At 45.3% G+C, this 21,850-nt stretch overlaps 1 protein-coding gene across 13 annotated transcripts in view; it reads left to right on the top strand.

The window, feature by feature from the left end:
• The window catches only part of LOC123770330 (uncharacterized), a 197,647-nt gene that overhangs the window by 163,329 nt on the left and 12,468 nt on the right, over positions 1-21,850 (top strand). For 8 of the 13 annotated variants that reach the window (XM_069339797.1, XM_069339798.1, XM_045762121.2 and 5 more), the window contains 4 exons: positions 13,096-13,281; positions 15,955-16,023; positions 17,287-17,417; positions 17,640-17,750. In XM_069339797.1, the coding sequence (XP_069195898.1) occupies positions 13,108-13,281; positions 15,955-16,023; positions 17,287-17,417; positions 17,640-17,750 (485 nt within the window). In that variant the 5' untranslated portion in view covers positions 13,096-13,107. The other 5 variants (XM_045762115.2, XM_045762114.2, XM_069339796.1 and 2 more) reach the window with 5 other exon arrangements.

The following is a 21,850-nucleotide window of genomic DNA, read 5'->3' as shown; positions in this document are numbered from 1 at the left end:
TTTGCACTGTTCTGTTTTCTTCAAATCCATCCAGGAGTTCTCGTCTAATGACCTTTTAAGGAACCTATATCAAGGAGCCACTTTTAAGGGACCTTACTATAGACCAATTTGATAACTCAAGATTCCGTTCAACACTGTATTTACTGCAACATTAGCAAGAGTTCTCGTCAAAACTCCAACAAATTCAAATTCAAATGTTTATTCAGGTAGAGCCTGACAGCCTTGCAGTCTCCGTGGTGTAGTGGTAAGACACTCGCCTGGCGTTCCGCGAGCGCTATGTCATGGGTTCGTATCCTGGCCGGGGAGGATTTACTGGGCGCAATTCCTTAACTGTAGCCTCTGTTTAACGCAACAGTAAAATGTGTACTTGGATGAAAAAACGATTCTTCGCGGCAGGGGATCGTATTCCAGGGACCATAGGATTAAGGACTTGCCCGAAACGCTACGCGTACTAGTGGCTGTACAAGAATGTAACAACTCTTGTATATATCTCAAAAAAAAAAAAAGAGTACATACATACAAGGTGTGAAACAAACATTGATGGATTTATAGATTGAGTTAGTACATACAATGCCTAAAGCCACTATGACGCAAAGCGTTTCGGGCAGGAAACAGTTCCAAGAGATATTCCTTATATCAGACTACATTATTTCGGGTGCTGTTAGCTAGCATATTAGAAAGGAACCTCGTGCTAGTCTTAGATATTCCTACAAACTAATTTGTTTTTGGTTTGAGTTTACCAATAATGGTATTATTGGGAAGTGTTTACACTTTTGTAGATCTTTTACCGTGTGAGCTCAGAGCTGAGTGTTATATACTTATAACATCAGAGCTGAGTGTTATATACTTATAACATCAGCGCTGGGGTTATATACTTATAACATCAGCGCTGAGTGTTATATACTTATAACATCAGAGCTGAGTGTTATATACTTATAACATCAGAGCTGAGTGTTATATACTTATAACATCAGAGCTGAGTGTTATATACTTATAACATCAGAGCTGAGTGTTATATACTTATAACATCAGAGCTGAGTGTTATATACTTATAACATCAGCGCTGAGTGTTATATACTTATAACATCAGAGCTGAGTGTTATATACTTATAACATCAGCGCTGAGTGTTATATACTTATAACATCAGAGCTGAGTGTTATATACTTATAACATCAGAGCTGAGTGTTATATATGATTCACCATGTGACTCAGTCATATGGTGAGTGTGTCATAGTCATATGTATATGTGTCATATACATATATACATATACCTTAAGATGCTTTCGGGTCATAATATATATATACATACATATATATATATATATATATATATATATATATATATATATATATATATATATACATACACATATAATTATATATTCATATGTATGTATATGGTCATACTGTTGTATGCCATACATACAAAAAACCAAGGAATGAGTGAGAAAAGAAAGCAGACCTGAACTTGACATAGAGGCTAATGGCGGGGCGGCGGCGGCGGCGTGTGGGCTGATGGTGGTGGTGGTGGTGGTGGTGGTGGTAGTGGTGGTGGTGGTGTGTGTCAACCAGCCCACCAGCGCCGCCTCCGGCCGTCCTCGGAACCTCCCAGATGACTGACAGTTTCCCACGTGGTGTCCGCCCGCTTTCCAACACACTTCGTCCTCCAGGACCGTCTTCACCTCGTGCTTAACCTGTCTTGCTCGCTCCCTTGTGCTGGGGTTGCTGCTCGGGGGTCTTACTGAGCGAGGTGTGTGTCTGTCGTGTCTGGGTTCGATGCCGTGGGTGAAGAAGCTGTTAATGGCTTCTTCTAATATCTCCCACTCCCTGACTACTCGTATAGGAAACGAAAATTTCCTTACATCTCTCCCGACACATTTGCGTTTCCAGCTTTCACGTATATCCTTTTGCCTTATTTTATCTCACTTTCAAAGATGCTCCTCTTGTCTACCTCGTCTATTCCCCTTCAGTATCTTGTATATTGTGATCATGTCCCCTGTGTGCCTTCTCTCCAGTAAGATTATAAGATTAAAAACCCCCTAATCCGGGGATACAGTTATTATGTCTGGCAGGCAAATGGTACATTTTGTGGGCTATACAATATACATAAAAATGCATATTTATATTTAATGGTACGCTTAGTCCCAAAGTGGACAGTTATGCCTCATTTTTAGCACGTTTGTGAAAATGTGCTAAAAAAATATATCTAGAAAATATGAGAGAATTCCGTTCCCTTCCTTATCGAATCTTGAGCGTTGTGTCTCAGCTTGACGGCTCTTAAGAGTCACTAATTGGCATTTTAAACATTAGTATATTTAATATTATGGTCGTGTCAGTCACACGAATATTCGTAACTTTGCGAGTAACGTTCTCGTTGGCGGTGGACGATCAGGTCAGTGTTACGGGCCACGACGGTGGTGTTACAGGCCGCGACGGTGGTGTTACAGGCCGCGACGGTGGTGTTATAGGCCGCGACGGTGGTGTTACAGGCCGCGACGGTGGTGTTACAGGCTAAGACGGTGGTGTTACAGGCCAAGACGGTGGTGTTACAGGCCACGACGGTGGTGTTACAGGCCGCGACGGTGGTGTTACAGGCCGCGACGGTGGTGTTACAGGCCAAGACGGTGGTGTTACAGGCCAAGACGGTGGTGTTACAGGCCAAGACGGTGGTGTTACAGGCCACGACGGTGGGGTTACAGGCCAAGGTGGAGCAGCAACATAGCACCTAACCCACTTTCCACGCCGCTGTATATGTCAGACCCGAACTTTCACTTTCGTTGGAGGACTTATACCCGTCACCCGTCTCCCATCACCCGTCACCCGTCACCCAGAGCCTCCACCTCAGTCGTCACTCCCTGGGTGACTGTCACGCCCTGTCTCCCTGTTGTACCTACCCCTTCCGGTCATATTCAACAATATATGATTGAAAACTCCACACCCCTGAAGGGACTCGAACCCAGACAGCCAGGAGCACTATGCAACTGGCGTACCTGGTACCTTAACCACTTGACCAACCGTGACCGTACAAAAGACGATGGTAGCTGAGGTTATTTCCCCCACCGTCCCGACAGCACTTGGTGGTAAGCTTGGACATAGTTATTTCATCAAATCACCTCACTTTGTGGGGTGTGGAGTTTTCAGTCGCATATATGTTTGGGGACCATTCAAGCTTGTTTGCATATATACTGTGTATATATATATATATATATATATATATATATATATATATATATATATATATATATATTTATAATATGGAAGGGAGTACCACCTCTAGCTGGAAGAAGGGGGACCCATAGCCTCGGAGGAAACCACGCATAACGCATTAGAGGGAATGTTTAGATCCCCTCCAATACAGTTTCTGTGTGCTTTTCTCCTACCACCCCCCTTCCTTTTTTATTTTTTGTGCTTTATTATGCATTTGATGGTTACAAGATATACATGGGTTGATACAAAAATAATAATGCAAAAAGGTGCTTAAAGGTTATGGATCTCTTGAAAAACACAACAATGGGAAACATTGATGAATGTCACAGACGGGTTCGATCATTGTTGCAAGTCAAACACTTCTTCGAATTCCTCTGAAGTTGGACTAGTGCCCAAGACGCAACAGGCATTTCCCCTCTGAAAATATATATATATATATATATATATATATATATATATATATATATATATATATATATATATATATATATATATTTATATTTATATATATATATATATTTATATATATATATTTATATATATTTATATATATTTATATATATATATATATATATATATATATATATATATATATATATATATATATATATATATATATATATATATATGACCGAAAAAGTAAGATTAATAATTCTAACACGAATTTTCTTCAATTTAATTTATCCAATTTATACCCAATGCACCGTGTTCTGTCTTGTGTTGAAAGTTTGCTCTGTCTTGTGTTGAAAGTTTTGTTCACCTCATCCAAAAATGTTGTAACATATCACCTCACCCAAATGCGAGTATATAAGATAAAAGCTGTTTAAATGATAGCATTGTAGAACTCTGTTTAGTGTTTGCAGGTTATAGTTGTGTGTGTGTGTAAACTAAAGTCTTTGAAAATGTAATAAGTTATTACGAAACGCGTTCAAGTGTTGCGTCAGACTAGAAATAAAAATGAATTTTGGAGAATTGATTTTTCAATTACCATCGACAGTGAAAAGAAACATAAGAAATATTGCGAAAATTCATGTTAGAATTATTAATCTTACTTTTTCGGTCATATTTAATAACGTATATATATATATATATATATATATATATATATATATATATATATATATATATATATATATATATATATATATTAGTATATATATGAGGTTTATATATCAAGGTCTTCCCTCAAGGTCAGACTACTGGCCCCCCCCCCTCTCCCAGGATGTAACCCCACAACAGTTGATCAACTCCCGGGTACCTATTTACTACTAGGTGAACAGTGGCATTAGGTGATAGCAAACATGACCAGTCATTTCTGTCCCACTTGGGATTCGAACCCGGGATTCCCGATCGTGAGCCGAGGACGAATCTAACTGTACTACCGTATTGTATAATTGTCTGTTTATGATGATCTATTTATTATTGTATGTATTCATGATTGTATATATGTATAATTGTATTTATTTATATTTGTATCTTTTTGATACAATAACAATTATTTTCATCTCTAATGACTTTGTTAATTTTCATCTGTAAACTCTTTAAGTTTTAATCAATACTAAATTACTAAATGAATTTAGTTTTGTGGGATTTGAGTGCATTTTGTTTTGTGTGATTCCCAGTATATAGTCTGTAATGATTATAGTTAATATATGACAGGCCAGCCTCTAGTCATGATATAACTCACAGTGCACAGAGAATAATCACGCCAACGTGACTGTGTCAGTGAGATCCAGTCGTCTCCTCGTTCAGAGCCTATGCCCACGCATAGGTTCGAATCCTTTAAATTTTTTGTAAATTTTGCCCCGAGGGGCGAGTTTATTGGGCAGCGCCACTGGTTCGAATCCTCTTCACGGCTTCTATGGATTTTCTCGTTCTTATAGTGCCTAGTAGCCAGCTGCGGACTACAGCGCACTTAATGATGTAGAAACTACGACTACTTCTGCGGCTGATGGGGGGAAGGCGAGAGTGTAAACTTAAGATAGATTAAGAAAATGAGGAGTTAAAGTGTGAGGAGGGAGAGAGGGGGGAAAACTGGAATGTGGGGGATGGAGCAAGAAGGTAAAGTTTGGTGTGGGCCCGTCCGGCCTGCCATTGTAGGTGTTGTTGATACTGCAGTGTGTGTGTGTGTGTTGGCTTGCTTGCCTCTGTGTTGCGACCTCCGCCACCATTCTTGGGTTTGGCTAAAGAACACGTTTCCTTTGTCACAAGAAAAACACTGCATTTGTTATGGTATAGTAAACCTCGTGATAAAGATATTACGCCGCGTGATAAGTGAATTACAAGCATGATAAGATTACGCCATGATGAGGATATCGTGCGCATCAGGATATCGTGCGCATCAGGATATCACGCGTATGATTCGGATACTTCATACACAACTCATCCTCCTGTTTTGGTAGTACATATAGTAACGATGAGGACCATAGTATATATACCGACATACAACGAAATTAGAAAGTAGAAATCGGCACTATTGACTTGGACAAACCGGAAACCATTTTTTACATGTGTTGCAAAGGCAAACTAACCTACCCTCCCTAGGCCTAATACACGATATCTGAGGCCTAATATAGTACATATGTGTGCTATACTAGGCCTAGGAATATTTAGGTTTGTTTTTAGCTCAATTTTGTTAAGAACTCCTTACTAGTCAGTATACTACTACGTAAAAGCACAGTTCGTACGAATTCGTAACTATTGACGATAGTCACAATAGATACTATCTAAACTGGAGGATGGGTTATCATACATGATAAGGATTACTATGCAGGTGATGAGGATATTACAAAAATAAAAAGGACATTATACACATGATAAGAATAATACACGAATGACAAGGCTATTACATTTATTTATTTATATATATATATATATATATATATATATATATATATATATATATATATATAAGAAGGTACATTGGGATTGTGAAGATACATAGCAAGTAATTACATTCTTGTAAAGCCACTAGTACGCGCAGCGTTTCGGACAGGTCCTAAACATGATTGATAATGAATATACAAATGACGAGGAATTTTATCTTGGCTCAGGTGAGGCTAATATTCCCCCCCCCCCCCCCAACCCCCAACAAAGTTAGCAAGGCGCATCTGGGGGGGGGGGACATCCCGTCCGTTGGCTCGAACCCTCATCACGGCTCTTGTGGATTTGTTCTAATTTCGGAAGCGTTCGGTGCAAAATGTAAACAAAGCTCCTGGCGAGCAACTCCACACACTTGTGCCAACACTTCCCCAATGTTGTCTCGTTGTTGGGGCTCCGGTGCCCAGGTTGGGTGTAGCTGAGGCTTCAGGGGCCAGCACACTCCATACTGAGGCTTCAGGGGCTAGCACACTCCATACTGAGGCTTCAGGGGCTAGCACACTCCACGCTGAGGGTTCAGGGGCCAGCATACTCCACGCTGAGGGTTCAGGGGCCAGCACACTCCACTTTGAGGCTTCAGGGGCCAGCACAATCCATACTGAGGCTTCAGGGGCCAGCACACTCCATACTGAGGCTTCAGGGGCTAGCACACTCCACGCTGAGGGTTCAGGGGCCAGCATACTCCACGCTGAGGGTTCAGGGGCCAGCACACTCCACGCTGGGGGTTTAGGGGCCAGCATACTCCACGCTGAGGCTTCAGGGGCCAGCACACTCCACGCTGAGGGTTCAGGGGCCAGCATACTTCACGCTGAGGCTTCAGGGGCCAGCACACTCCACGCTGAGGGTTCAGGGGCCAGCATACTTCACGCTGAGGCTTCAGGGGCCAGCACACTCCACGCTGAGGGTTCAGGGGCCAGCATACTTCACGCTGAGGCTTCAGGGGCCAGCACACTCCACGCTGAGGGTTCAGGGGCCAGCACACTCCACACTGAGGCTTCAGGGGCCAGCACACTCCACACTGAGGCTTCAGGGGCCAGCACACTCCACACTGAGGCTTCAGGGGCCAGCACACTCCACACTGAGGCTTCAGGGGCCAGCACACTCCACGCTGAGGCTTCAGGGGCCAGCACACTCCACGCTGAGGCTTCAGGGGCCAGCACACTCCACACTGAGGCTTCAGGGGCCAGCACACTCCACGCTGAGGCTTCAGGGGCCAGCACACTCCACGCTGAGGCTTCAGGGGCCAGCACACTCCACACTGAGGCTTCAGGGGCCAGCACACTCCACACTGAGGCTTCAGGGGCCAGCACACTCCACACTGAGGCTTCAGGGGCCAGCACACTCCACACTGAGGCTTCAGGGGCCAGCATACTTCACGCTGAGGCTTCAGGGGCCAGCACACTCCACGCTGAGGCTTCAGGGGCCAGCACACTCCACGCTGAGGCTTCAGGGGCCAGCACACTCCACAGACAACAGTTGTCATTAAGGTCTATCGGCTGCTTGGATCGTTCTAAAAGTCTGGAAACCGTCCTATAATTTGTCTTGAGCTGGGCTGCATTTTTTTTTTTTTACCTTACTGTCTCCTAGGGTTAAAACATTCACTGGTATTGCTCTTAAATCCCTCACATTCTCTCTCTCGTGCGGCGAGGAATGACTACGTGTTTACGTCTAGTGTCAGCCTTGCGGGTCTTATTTTTTCCTCCGGCCACTAAGCTGGCATTCTTCACCCTGCAACAGTAGGTTATATCCGGCTCTGGTCACTACTCGAAGGTATCCAGCACTGGTCACTGCAGCACTTGGTCAGTATCCGGCACTGGTCACTGCAGCACTTGGTCAGTATCCGGCACTGGTCATTGCAGCACTTGGTCAGTATCCGGCACTGGTCACTGCAGCACTTGGTCAGTATCCGGCACTGGTCACTGCAGCACTTGGTCAGTATCCGGCACTGGTCACTGCAGCACTTGGTCAGTATCCGGCACTGGTCACTGCAGCACTTGGTCAGTATCCGGCACTGGTCACTGCAGCACTTGGTCAGTATCCGGCACTGGTCATTGCAGCACTTGGTCAGTATCCGGCACTGGTCACTGCAGCACTTGGTCAGTATCCGGCACTGGTCACTGCAGCACTTGGTCAGTATCCGGCACTGGTCACTGCAGCACTTGGTCAGTATCCGGCACTGGTCACTGCAGCACTTGGTCAGTATCCGGCACTGGTCACTGCAGCACTTGGTCAGTATCCGGCACTGGTCACTGCAGCACTTGGTCAGTATCCGGCACTTAATGTTGATAGTCCTCTACGAAGGGAGGAAGATCTCCATCTAAATCTTCTCCAATGGAGAATATTTTTGTTTTTAATTGGTGTGTGTCAGTATGGTTGGCTTGGTGTGTTGTGGGAGAGAAGCGGCATCTGTGCCACATACATATATCTTTACACATTCTTCCATTTTGCGGCAGATGACATGATTTTTTTTCACCAGTGAAAATAATAACTTTTTAGATACAGAACAGATAAAGGACTCCAGCTGGCTACAGAATACAATATGCAATCAGAGCTCATGGGAAGAAAACTCTATATAATGGCTCACGAAATAATGACATACGACCATAACAAAGCGAACGTTACATCTGTCAGGATGATGATAAGGTGGATTATGAGAAGCTTAAAATTAATTTATGTCGTATTTCGCCTATAATTCTGCTCGGTACGTGCTTCCCCCTTTCTAAACTATAATAGTTATCTGGAATAGTTATCCCGAATACAGAGAACATATATATAGATACATCAAATAAATCTATAAAATACTGACGCTGACGAAATCGCATTCGCGCTCCCAATTCACGCCAAAAGTAAGCTTCGAATTCTTTGCATAGCCTCAACTTATATTCACATTCATCACGTTGTTATTACTTTCATTCTGCACAGTAAGATACGTAGATTACTGGGGATAGTGTCCAAAGTATTTGGAATATACTCTGTGGTACAGAGATGAGAAATATCGCACAATGTGCGCATATAACATACTGAACGGACGGGTGTCAACAGCCTATGCTCTCAGATATGCGCAATAGCGTAACATACTGTGGCTGTGGTGTGGTGGTCGTGCCTGTGGTAGAGACAGGTGCAGACAGCAGGGTAAGACAGAGGTGCAGACAGCAGAGTGAGACAGAGGTGCAGACAGCAGGGTGAGACAGGTAGAGACAGCGGTGCAGACAGCGGCGTAAGACAGCAGGGTGAGACAGGTAGAGACAAAGGTGCAGACAGCGGGGTGAAACAGAGGTGCAGACAGAGGGATGAGACAGGCAGAGACAGAGGTGTAGACAGACAGAGACAGTGGGGTGAGACAGGGAGGTCAGGGAGTAGTACAGAGTCGGGTGGCGCTTGTCGCGGGTAATAAGAAGCGTCCAATTACTGTTATTATTTGGACTCTGCTTCTCTGACCCTCCTGGAGCGGGTCCTGCTCCCGTTACTGTTCTTGTTATTCTGTTCTTGTTGCTCCCGTTACTGTTCTTGTTGCTCCCGTTACTGTTCTTGTTATTCTGTTCTTGTTGCTCCCGTTACTGTTCTTGTTATTCTGTTCTTGTTGCTCCCGTTACTGTTCTTGTTGCTCCCGTTACTGTTCTTGTTGCTCCCGCTACTGTTCTTGTTATTCTGTTCTTGTTGCTCCCGTTACTGTTCTTGTTATTCTGTTCTTGTTGCTCCCGTTACTGTTCTTGTTATTCTGTTCTTGTTGCTCCCGTTACTGTTCTTGTTATTCTGTTCTTGTTGCTCCCGTTACTGTTCTTGTTATTCTGTTCTTGTTGCTCCCGTTGCTGTTCTTGTTATTCTGTTCTTGTTATTCTGTTCTTGTTGCTCCCGTTACTGTTCTTGTTATTCTGTTCTTGTTGCTCCCGTTACTGTTCTTGTTGCTCCCGTTACTGTTCTTGTTGCTCCCGTTACTGTTCTTGTTGCTCCCGTTACTGTTCTTGTTATTCTGTTCTTGTTGCTCCCGTTACTGTTCTTGTTATTCTGTTCTTGTTGCTCCCGTTACTGTTCTTGTTGCTCCCGTTACTGTTCTTGTTATTCTGTTCTTGTTGCTCCCGTTACTGTTCTTGTTATTCTGTTCTTGTTGCTCCCGTTACTGTTCTTGTTATTCTGTTCTTGTTGCTCCCGTTACTGTTCTTGTTATTCTGTTCTTGTTGCTCCCGTTACTGTTCTTGTTATTCTGTTCTTGTTGCTCCCGTTGCTGTTCTTGTTATTCTGTTCTTGTTGCTCCCGTTACTGTTCTTGTTATTCTGTTCTTGTTGCTCCCGTTGCTGTTCTTGTTGCTCCCGTTGCTGTTCTTGTTATTCTGTTCTTGTTGCTCCCGTTACTGTTCTTGTTGCTCCCGTTACTGTTCTTGTTATTCTGTTCTTGTTGCTCCCGTTACTGTTCTTGTTATTCTGTTCTTGTTGCTCCCGTTACTGTTCTTGTTGCTCCCGTTACTGTTCTTGCTATTCTGTTCTTGTTGCTCCCGTTACTGTTCTTGTTGCTCCCGTTACTGTTCTTGTTGCTCCCGTTACTGTTCTTGTTATTCTGTTCTTGTTGCTCCCGTTACTGTTCTTGTTATTCTGTTCTTGTTGCTCCCGTTACTGTTCTTGTTATTCTGTTCTTGTTGCTCCCGTTACTGTTCTTGTTGCTCCCGTTACTGTTCTTGTTATTCTGTTCTTGTTGCTCCCGTTACTGTTCTTGTTGCTCCCGTTACTGTTCTTGTTATTCTGTTCTTGTTGCTCCCGTTACTGTTCTTGTTATTCTGTTCTTGTTGCTCCCGTTACTGTTCTTGTTATTCTGTTCTTGTTGCTCCCGCTGCTGTTCTTGTTATTCTGTTCTTGTTGCTCCCGTTACTGTTCTTGTTATTCTGTTCTTGTTGCTCCCGTTACTGTTCTTGTTATTCTGTTCTTGTTGCTCCCGTTACTGTTCTTGTTATTCTGTTCTTGTTGCTCCCGTTACTGTTCTTGTTATTCTGTTCTTGTTGCTCCCGTTACTGTTCTTGTTATTCTGTTCTTGTTGCTCCCGTTACTGTTCTTGTTATTCTGTTCTTGTTGCTCCCGTTACTGTTCTTGTTATTCTGTTCTTGTTGCTCCCGTTGCTGTTCTTGTTATTCTGTTCTTGTTGCTCCCGTTACTGTTCTTGTTATTCTGTTCTTGTTGCTCCCGTTGCTGTTCTTGTTATTCTGTTCTTGTTGCTCCCGTTGCTGTTCTTGTTGCTCCCGTTACTGTTCTTGTTATTCTGTTCTTGTTGCTCCCGTTACTGTTCTTGTTATTCTGTTCTTGTTGCTCCCGTTACTGTTCTTGTTATTCTGTTCTTGTTGCTCCCGTTGCTGTTCTTGTTATTCTGTTCTTGTTGCTCCCGTTGCTGTTCTTGTTATTCTGTTCTTGTTGCTCCCGTTGCTGTTCTTGCTATTCTGTTCTTGTTGCTCCTGTTACTGTTCTTGTTATTCTGTTCTTGTTGCTCCCGTTGCTGTTCTTGTTATTCTGTTCTTGTTGCTCCCGTTACTGTTCTTGTTATTCTGTTCTTGTTGTTCCCGTTGCTGTTCTTGTTATTCTGTTCTTGTTGCTCCCGTTACTGTTCTTGTTGCTCCCGTTACTGTTCTTGTTGCTCCCGTTACTGTTCTTGTTATCCTGTTCTTGTTGCCCCCGTTACTGTTTTTGTTGCTCCCGTTACTGTTCTTGTTATCCTGTTGTTGTTGCTCCTGTTACTCTTGTTTTTGTTATCCTGTTGTTGCTCCCGTTACTGTTCTTGTTATCATGTTGTTCCCGTTACTGTTCTTGTTATTACCCTGTTGTTGCTCCCGTTACTGTTGCTGATATTTCCTTTACTGTTGTTCTTGTTATCCTGTCGTTGTTGCTCCCGTTACTGTTGTTGATGTTTCCATTATTGTTCATTTGTTATCCTGTTTTTACCGCCCTCGTTACTGTTGAAGTTTCCGTTACTGTTGTTTTTGTTATCCTGTTGTTGCCCCCGTTACTATTGTTGATGGTTTCCGTTACTGTTGTTGCTTCCGTTACTGTTGTTCTTGTTATCCTGTCGTTGTTGCTCCCGTTACTGTTGTTGGTTGTTTCCGTTACCGTTGTTCTTGTTATCCTGTTCCCGTTACTGTCGTTAACGTTTCAATTACTGTTGTTCTTGTTGTGATCCTGTTGTAGCTCCCGTTACTGTGGTTGATCCCGTTACTGTTGTTGTTCCCGTTACTATTGTTGCTCCCGTTACTGTTGTCGACGTTCCCGTTGTCCTTATTGTTAACCTACTACTGTTGCCGTTCCGTCAGAAGCCCGAGAGACAAGCCTAGTGCCTCGCGCGGGAGATACTAATAATACTCCAGGACTGGGATAGGCTGTCATGGATTCTATAGATTGTAAAGATGCATATTACCGTCCTGGGGACAGCTTGGGGACTTAATCCCTGCCATCACAGGGTCTACCATCATGCAGGGAGTATAGGCGCACTCGGTATATAATGATATACGTGGCAGTAATTTTATATATACGTTATACGTTATTTTCGGCAGTATTTGCCTCCCAGCACAGAATTGGCGGGAACATGGTGGTGATGGCTGTTATACAGTATACACAAGGACGTGGGAAACATTGCAGTGGGCCTATATGCTGCTGGCATATATGAGTCGTGTTCATTACTCGTTATCGTAACAAAATAACGTTAGTATCGTGAACGCTGCTGAAGGCCTAATTGACCCATATATATGGTAGCTTCTATTTATATCCACCCGAAGTTGTTTATATATGTTTAACGTACGCTTGAAACCTGCCTAATCACTTGGGCTGGACGGTAGAGCGACGGTCTCGCTTCATGCAGGTCGGCGTTCAATCCCCGACCGTCCAAGTGGTTGGGCACCATTCCTTTCCCCCCGTCCTATCCCATATCCTTATCCTGACCCCTTCTTTCTCCTGGTTTTCCCTTATATACTACAAGCATGCAATCATCACATTCAGCGAGTGGGCGTCACTCTAAACCCGTGAACATATTCTCTCCAGCAGGTGGTGGTGATGAGGGAGATGGTGGTGATGGTGGTGATGGTGATGGTGATGGTGGTGATGGGACCCGTGGGGGTGGTGGCCCCTGTGCCACTCCCCCACCCCACGCCCCGACCTGACCTCCTGGCCCTCACGCAAGACTACTGGCACTGGAAGACCCAAGACTTTCCGCAGTTCGCTACCACGGTAAGTTCCGCCACGCGGTCACATGTTGTTATAGATTCAGCTACTCGGAACAAGTACCAGGTAGCACGGGCTATGGTGAGCCCGTAACTTACCTGGCACAGGAGTAGGCCAAGTAGCACGGGCTATGGTGAGCCCGTAGTGGACTTATCTGGCACAGGAGCGGTGCTGAGATGTGTCTCTCGACGCGGTCACAGCCACCCACGCTGCTCTCATATCAGATACGTCGCGTATTTTACCGAATTCAAAATCCAAAAAAAATCAAAATTCAAAATTCGAATTAATCCGTTAAAACTGCGACGTGTTAGTACAAAATGGATGTCATTATAGTGATTGTTTTCTATACTTCGGCCTCGATAGGTGCATGGGTTAGTACGTTTCTGGTTAGGGAAAAGAATTGCATTTTTTTAACGGAATGGTAGTTCAAGACTGTGGTTGGTTTAGCCCGTCCTCGGGTTATTAATTAGTGGCAGACGTCACAGTGATTAGACCAATCATCTCCATTCATGGTCAGCTGGCACCATCTGAGTCACTTCATGAGAGTAAGAAGTAATTTGTGAACACTGTAATAACCTGGGATAACCAGTCACCTCATTTGGAGTCCGGGCGAAGACCAATCATAACGCTCCGATATACACATGCGCAGTAGGTAGTCCTTAGCCAGCATTGCTTCCTTGAATATCAAGTTGTGAAGGTCTTCCTCATGTGGTGAAGGTCTTCCTCATGTGGTGAAGGTCTTGCTCATGTGGTGAAGGTCTTGCTCATGTGGTGAAGGTCTTCCTCATGTGGTGAAGGTCTTCCTCATGTGGTGATGGTCTTCCTCATGTGGTGAAGGTCTTGCTCATGTGGTGAAGGTCTTTCTCATGTGGTGAAGGTCTTGCTCATGTGGTGAAGGTCTTGCTCATGTGGTGAAGGTCTTCCTCATGTGGTGAAGGTCTTTCTCATGTGGTGAAGGTCTTCCTCATGTGGTGAAGGTCTTCCTCATGTGGTGAAGGTCTTCCTCATGTGGTGAAGGTCTTCCTCATGTGGTGAAGGTCTTTCTCATGTGGTGAAGGTCTTCCTCATGTGGTGAAGGTCTTCCTCATGTGGTGAAGGTCTTCCTCATGTGAAGGTCTTGCTCATGTGGTGAAGGTCTTGCTCATGTGGTGAAGGTCTTTCTCATGTGGTGAAGGTCTTGCTCATGTGGTGAAGGTCTTGCTCATGTGGTGAAGGTCTTCCTCATGTGGTGAAGGTCTTGCTCATGTGGTGAAGGTCTTCCTCATGTGGTGAAGGTCTTCCCCATGTGGTGAAGGTCTTCCTCATGTAGTGAAGGTCTTCCTCATGTGGTGAAGGTCTTCCTCATGTGGTGAAGGTCTTCCTCATGTGGTGAAGGTCTTCCTCATGTGGTGAAGGTCTTCCCCATGTGGCGAAGGTCTTCCTCATGTAGTGAAGGTCTTCCTCATGTGGTGAAGGTCTTCCTCATGTGGTGAAGGTCTTCCTCATGTGGTGAAGGTCTTCCTCATGTGGTGAAGGTCTTGCTCATGTGGTGAAGGTCTTTCTCATGTGGTGAAGGTCTTCCTCATGTGGTGAAGGTCTTGCTCATGTGGTGAAGGTCTTGCTCATGTGGTGAAGGTCTTCCTCATGTGGTGAAGGTCTTGCTCATGTGGTAAAGGTCTTGCTCATGTAGTAAAGGTCTTCCTCATGTGGTGAAGGTCTTCCCCATGTGGTGAAGGTCTTCCTCATGTAGTGAAGGTCTTCCTCATGTGGTGAAGGTCTTCCTCATGTGGTGAAGGTCTTCCTCATGTGGTGAAGGTCTTCCCCATGTGGTGAAGGTCTTCCTCATGTAGTGAAGGTCTTCCTCATGTGGTGAAGGTCTTCCTCATGTGGTGAAGGTCTTCCTCATGTGGTGAAGGTCTTCCTCATGTGGTGAAGGTCTTCCTCATGTGGTGAAGGTCTTTCCCATGTGGTGAAGGTCTTCCTCATGTGGTGAAGGTCTTGCTCATGTGGTGAAGGTCTTGCTCATGTGGTGAAGGTCTTGCTCATGTGGTGAAGGTCTTCCTCATGTGGTGAAGGTCTTCCTCATGTGGTGAAGGTCTTCCTCATGCGGTGAAGGTCTTCCTCATGTGGTGAAGGTCTTCCTCATGTGGTGAAGGTCTTCCTCATGCGGTGAAGGTCTTCCTCATGTGGTGAAGGTCTTCCCCATGTGGTGAAGGTCTTTCTCATGTGGTGAAGGTCTTGCTCATGTGGTGAAGGTCTTGCTCATGTGGTGAAGGTCTTCCTCATGTGGTGAAGGTCTTTCTCATGTGGTGAAGGTCTTGCTCATGTGGTGAAGGTCTTCCTCATGTAGTGAAGGTCTTCCTCATGTGGTGAAGGTCTTCCCCATGTGGTGAAGGTCTTCCTCATGTGGTGAAGGTCTTGCTCATGTGGTGAAGGTCTTCCTCATGTGGTGAAGGTCTTCCTCATGTGGTGAAGGTCTTCCTCATGTGAAGGTCTTGCTCATGTGGTGAAGGTCTTGCTCATGTGGTGACGGTCTTGCTCATGTGGTGAAGGTCTTCCTCATGTGGTGAAGGTCTTCTTCATGTGGTGAAGGTCTTCCTCATGTGGTGAAGTTAGCTGATCCTGTTTATTATATTTGTAATGTTTAATAGTATACGTTTAATAGAGGTGGTGACTGATGTGTGTGTTTGTGTGGGTCAGGTCGGTATCAACGACAACACGGCCGGCCGCCTCGACAGCTACAGCTTGGATCACTTCCAACACAGGAAGGTGAGTGTGTCGCCTCTAGTGTCCACCTCTAGCTTCTGGCTTTAGTGGTTCCCTGGTTCCCTTCCCTGCCGTGTCCACCTCTGTCTTCTGGCTCTAGTGGTTCCCTTCCCTGCCGTGTCCACCTCTGTCTTCTGGCTCTAGTTGTTCCCTTCCCTGTCGTGTCCACCTCTGTCTTCTGGCTCTAGTGGTTCTCTTCCCTGCCGTGTCCACCTCTGGCTTCTGGCTCTAGTGGTTCCCTTCCCTGTCGTGTCCACCTCTAGCTTCTGGCTCTAGTGGTTCCCTTCCCTGCCGTGTCCACCTCTGGCTTCTGGCTCTAGTGGTTCCCTTCCCTGTCGTGTCCACCTCTGTCTTCTGGCTCTAGTGGTTCCCTTCCCTGTCGTGTCCACCTCTGTCTTCTGGCTCTAGTGGTTCCCTTCCCTGCCGTGTCCACCTCTGGCTTCTGGCTCTAGTGGTTCCCTTCCCTGCCGTGTCCACCTCTGGCTTCTGGCTCTAGTGGTTCCCTTCCCTGCCGTGTCCACCTCTGGCTTCTGGCTCTAGTGGTTCCCTTCCCTGTCGTGTCCACCTCTGTCTTCTGGCTCTAGTGGTTCCCTTCCCTGTCGTGTCCACCTCTGTCTTCTGGCTCTAGTGGTTCCCTTCCCTGCCGTGTCCACCTCTAGCTTCTGGCTCTAGTGGTTCCCTTCCCTGCCGTGTCCACCTCTGGCTTCTGGCTCTAGTGGTTCCCTTCCCTGTCGTGTCCACCTCTAGCTTCTGGCTCTAGTGGTTCCCTTCCCTGCCGTGTCCACCTCTGGCTTCTGGCTCTAGTGGTTCCCTTCCCTGCCGTGTCCACCTCTGGCTTCTGGCTCTAGTGGTTCCCTTCCCTGCCGTGTCCACCTCTAGCTTCTGGCTCTAGTGGTTCCCTTCCCTGCCGTTTCTGGCTTTTCTTTATTAATTACATTTGGGACATTTTTGTCCCTCTCAAGTTGTAGCGATAGTAGTTGTTTGTGTTACCTGCTGTTTGTGTTACCTGTTGTTTGTGTTACCTGTTGTTTGTGAGTGGAAACTTGGTAGTACAAACAAGCCTAGGTAGTACAAGTACAAACTAAAAGGTCAGTTTTATCAATGAACTGTAAAAGTTTAACGTCTTATCATGACAAAAACATATCAACAAGTCATCCATAAATTGTATTACCTCTAACTATACTCTGGATGTACTGTACAAAATGAAAAGAAATATACTGCTTAGTGTTTCTCTAAGAAGAGTAAAGAATGTTTGTGTCGGGGCAGTCGAAGTGTGAGGAGTTCCTGAGGCGAGCTGAGGAGATCGATGTCGCCTCCCTCTCCGAAGACGACCTCGTCAACCTCAAGATCTTCAAGCAGGAGATGATTGTCTTCTTGGAGAACGCCCCGTTCATCAAGTAAGTAATAGACGGGATGGTTGAAGAATTACGGTGGTTAATCCCCCTGCAGTAGAGGCAAAATATACACAGTTTTGGGTTGTTCAGTAGTTAGCAGGAAAGGATGGCTTCGATAAGTATATAAAGTACAGGCTTCCTGTCGCCAATATCGAACATTTATTTGCTAAATAAAAAGTCTAAATTTGTAATGAGTAATACTAAGATAATGTGGGTTTAATTCAGGTACTTCACTCCAGTGACCTTCATGGGCGGGCCGCAGCGGGACTTCAAGTTGATGGTGGAGAAGAAGATGGTCCTCAACTCTTACAACGACTACCAGAAGCTGCTCTCCAGGTGCGTCTGGCGATGGAGAGTCGTCGTGGTAATGAGACTCAACGCCTGTTGTAGGGAAGGGGGGGGGCAGAGGGATTTACCAGAGGAAAGCGCCAAGGCATTATGACTATATGGCACTTGGAAGGGGTCAGGATAAGGATTTGGGATGGGACAAGGGAGGGAAGGAATGGTGCCCAACCACTTGGACGGTCGGGGATTGAACGCTGACCTGCATGAAGCGAGACCGTCGCTCTACCGTCCACCCCAAGTGGTTGAGGGGGGGGGGCAGAGAATTGTGTTCTATACTTCAGAAATAAAACAACGATTTTTTTCCCCCTGATTTGTATTTTCTGGCTTGTTTGTCAATTTATTTTTAGTAAATTAGTGCTCTTAAAGTTTAACCAACTTGCATCAACTATTGGCTGCTTATGCTAGCGATAGCGTAATTGTGAAGTTACTGGACCGTACTATAGTTGAGCAAGTAGTGATTGAGGCAAAGCACTCATGCTAAAAGAAAAAAAAAGGACGTAATTCAAAATGGACTCGCCTCACGAAAGTGGTGTACTGTCCCCGTTTTCTGTTTTGGATCCTCTGGCTTAGGCTGTTAGGTTAGGAGAAGAAACTTTCAATTAACAGTTTTCATGACGTTTTGAAACCTTAGGAGAACTTCTAAGCTTCCACAGGACCCATAACTTGCTGTTTTGGTGAAAAAACAAATTCAAATTTATTTTAAATATGTTTTTATTTTCAAATTACGACCTTTTTTTTATCGTAGTGCATACGAGCGAAATACACGTAATTTGTAAGAGGACGAGTGGGAGCCCAAGACCCCGATTCACAAAGCTGTTACGCAAGTACTTACGAACGTGTACATCTTTTCTCAATCTTTGACGGCTTTGGTTACATTTATTAAACAGTTTACAAGCATGAAAATTTCCCAATCAACTGTTGTTATTGTTATAAACAGCCTCCTGGTGCTTCGGAGCTCATTAACTGTTTAATAATTGTAAACATAGCCGTGAAAGATTGAGAAAAGATGGGCAGATTCGTAAGTGTTTGCGTAACTGCTTCGTGAATCTGGATCCAAGTATTTGGATAGGAGGTCGCATTGGTGGCGGGGATAGTGATGGTAGGGATGGTAGTGGTGGTGGTGGTAGGGATGGTGGTAGTGGTGGTGGTGGTAGGGATGGTGGTGGTGGGGGTGGTGATGGTAGGGGTGATGGTGGTGGTGGTAGACTGTGGCACGGGAGGCAGCGGAGGTTGAGTATTGAAGGGGGGGGGGTTGAGGGGTTGAGGTGGGGAAGATAAAGAAATAATAATTAATTACGACGATTGGTATTATTAATAACCTTAGTAATAAGAGCAATGGTTAAATGTAGTAATCTAAAAGGAGAGAGAAGACATGGTAGCAACATACATTACTTAGCCCCTGACTTCTTTGAATCATATAAAACTATTATATATTACACCTATATTTGGTTTCCAGTTGCGTTTTAAGGCCTATCAGACTTATCAAATTGCTAGGTTTAAGGCCTAGCAAGGCCGTGACACTTGCCTACTGACCAACCACCGAGTAAATACTAAACAATATCTAGGAAGAGTAAAACGTCAATGTATAAACATCGAAAAATGGAATATACACCTCCCGATGTATATATCTCGAGAGATGTATCCCACACTATACCACAAGGATATGGGGGGGGGGTAGAAATAGCCTAAGCTACTCTATCCCTTTGAGATGTATTTCTTTCTTGTCTCAATAAACATACTTGAACTTGAACAAGGATATTCCACAAATATACCCTCGTGGTATATTATATATACAGATACTAAACATGCTGACAGCGTACTATGGTAAAGACATTAATATAGTCTATGTGTGTTGTCCTGCTGGTGAGAACAGGTTCTGTGCTCTGCTACCTCCTGCCCCGTTAACATTATTTTTCTCAGCTGCTAATGCTTCCTGGAGCCCGCCCCACCTGCTGCACTATGCAAATAAAGTTAAGGAACAATTCACTGTAAGCAAGATTGGTGTCTTGAGCCCTGCCATTTAATGCTTGTAAATTTGTACAGTTCCACTCGTGGGTCAACAATGAACGCGGCAGCAACCAAGGTGGTTGCCAGTCACACTTAAAGCAACTCATTTGTTTCCATTAATCCGTTCTCGAACATTAATTTATAATAACTGATGCAATAAGGGGTTTAAATTTAAATCATTAAATTGTGGTTTAATGTAGCAAATCTAGAAATTATGTTAGTAAAATTTGAAAAGTAAATAAAGACTTGGGCGAGATGGGCGCACCATTCCCGGAGTTTGATTGAGCGATCCTTCAGTGGGTTGGCAGGGGGTGGGCGTCCTGGGCAGTGTATCGGTGTGAATCTCTGCGATCCTTCAGTGGGTGGCAAGGAGGGGGCGTCCTAGGTGGTATATCGGTGTGAATCTCAGCGATCCTTCAGTGGGTGGCAAGGAGGGGGCGTCCTAGGTGGTATATCGGTGTGAATCTCAGCGATCCTGCAGTGGGTGGCGGGGAGAGTGCGTTCTAGGCGGTATATCATATTTTTTTTTACTTGTACCAGTGTGAATCTCTACGATCCTGCAGTGGGGGGGCGGGAAGAGTGCGTCCTAGGTGGTATATCGGTGTGAATCTCGACGATCCTGCAGTAGGTGGCGGGAAGAGTGCGTCCTAGGGGGTATATTGGTGTGAATCTTGGCGATCCTGCAGTAGGTGGCGGGAAGAGTGCGTCCTAGGTGGTATATCGGTGTGAATCTCTACGATCCTGCAGTAGGTGGCGGGAAGAGTGCGTCCTAGGTGGTGTATCGGTGTGAATCTCTGCGATCCTGCAGTGGGTGGGCGGGGAGAGTGCGTCCTAGGTGGTGTATCAGTGTGAATCTCTACGATCTTGCAGTGGGGGGCGGGGAGAGTGCGTCCTAGGTGGTGTATCGGTGTGAATCTCGGCGATCCTGCAGTGGGTGGCAGGGAGAGTGCGTCCTAGGCGGTGTACCAATGTGAATCTCTACAATCCTGCAGTAGGTGGCGGGAAGAGTGCGTCCTAGGTGGTGTATCGGTGTGAATCTCAGTTATCCTGCAGTGGGTGGCAGGGAGAGTGCGTCCTAGGTGGTATATCGGTGTGAATCTTGGCGATCCTGGAGTGGGTGGCGGGGAGAATGCGTCCTAGTCAGTGTATCAGTGTGAATCTCTACGATCCTGCAGTAGGTAGCGGGAAGAGTGCGTCCTATGTGCTGTATCAGTGTGAATCTCTGCGATCCTGGAGTGGGTGGCAGGGAGAGTGCGTCCTAGGTGGTATATCGGTGTGAATCTCAGCGATCCTTCAGTGGGTGGTAGGGAGAGTGCGTCCTATGCGGTGCGTCAGTGTGAATCTCAGCGATCCTGCTGTGGGTGGCAGGGCAAGGGTGACCTGGACACAGTATCAGTGTGAATCTCAACGATCCTGCAGTGGGTGGCAGGGGAAGGGCGACCTGTTTCAATGTGAATCTCGCCAATCATGTAGCGAGTGTGAGGGGAGGGCGTCCTATACTCGCCTAGTTGTGCTTGCGGGAGTTGAGCTTTGGCTCTTTGGTCCCGCCTCTCAATTGTCAGTCGACTGGTATACAGATTCCCGAGCCTACTGTGCTCTTATCAAATTGGGCTCTATCAAATCTACATTTTAAACTGTGTATGGCGTCTGCTTCCACCACATCACTGCCTAATGCATTCCATTTGTTAACTACTTTGACACTGAAAAAGTAACTTATAATGTCTCTGTGGCTCATTTGGGTACTAGGTTTCCACCTGTGTCCCGTTATTCATGTTCCACCCGTGTTAAATAGTTTGTCTCTGTCCACCTTTGTCCACCCTGTGGAATGTATCTGCGTGAATCTTAGGGATCCTTTACTAGGTGGCAGGGAGAGTGCGAAGTGTATAGTGTATGTGTATATACTATAGTTAGAGAGTGTATAGACTTTCATGCAGCCTGTGCGTTGTATGAGTTAATCTGAGGTGTCTTAAGAAGACTTAAGAAGAAGCCCATCAGTGAGTGGCAGGGTAAGTGCCTGCTACCCCCAATCATTGCCGCTACCACGACCTTTGTCTAGTTTAATTTCCTCTACCATATATACATGT

This window comes from Procambarus clarkii, chromosome 42, assembly GCF_040958095.1.
Source record: "Procambarus clarkii isolate CNS0578487 chromosome 42, FALCON_Pclarkii_2.0, whole genome shotgun sequence".
NCBI classification, from domain to species: Eukaryota; Metazoa; Arthropoda; class Malacostraca; order Decapoda; family Cambaridae; genus Procambarus; species Procambarus clarkii.
Note: the sequence above shows the minus strand (reverse complement) of the source record. Positions and strands in the feature narration are given on the sequence as shown.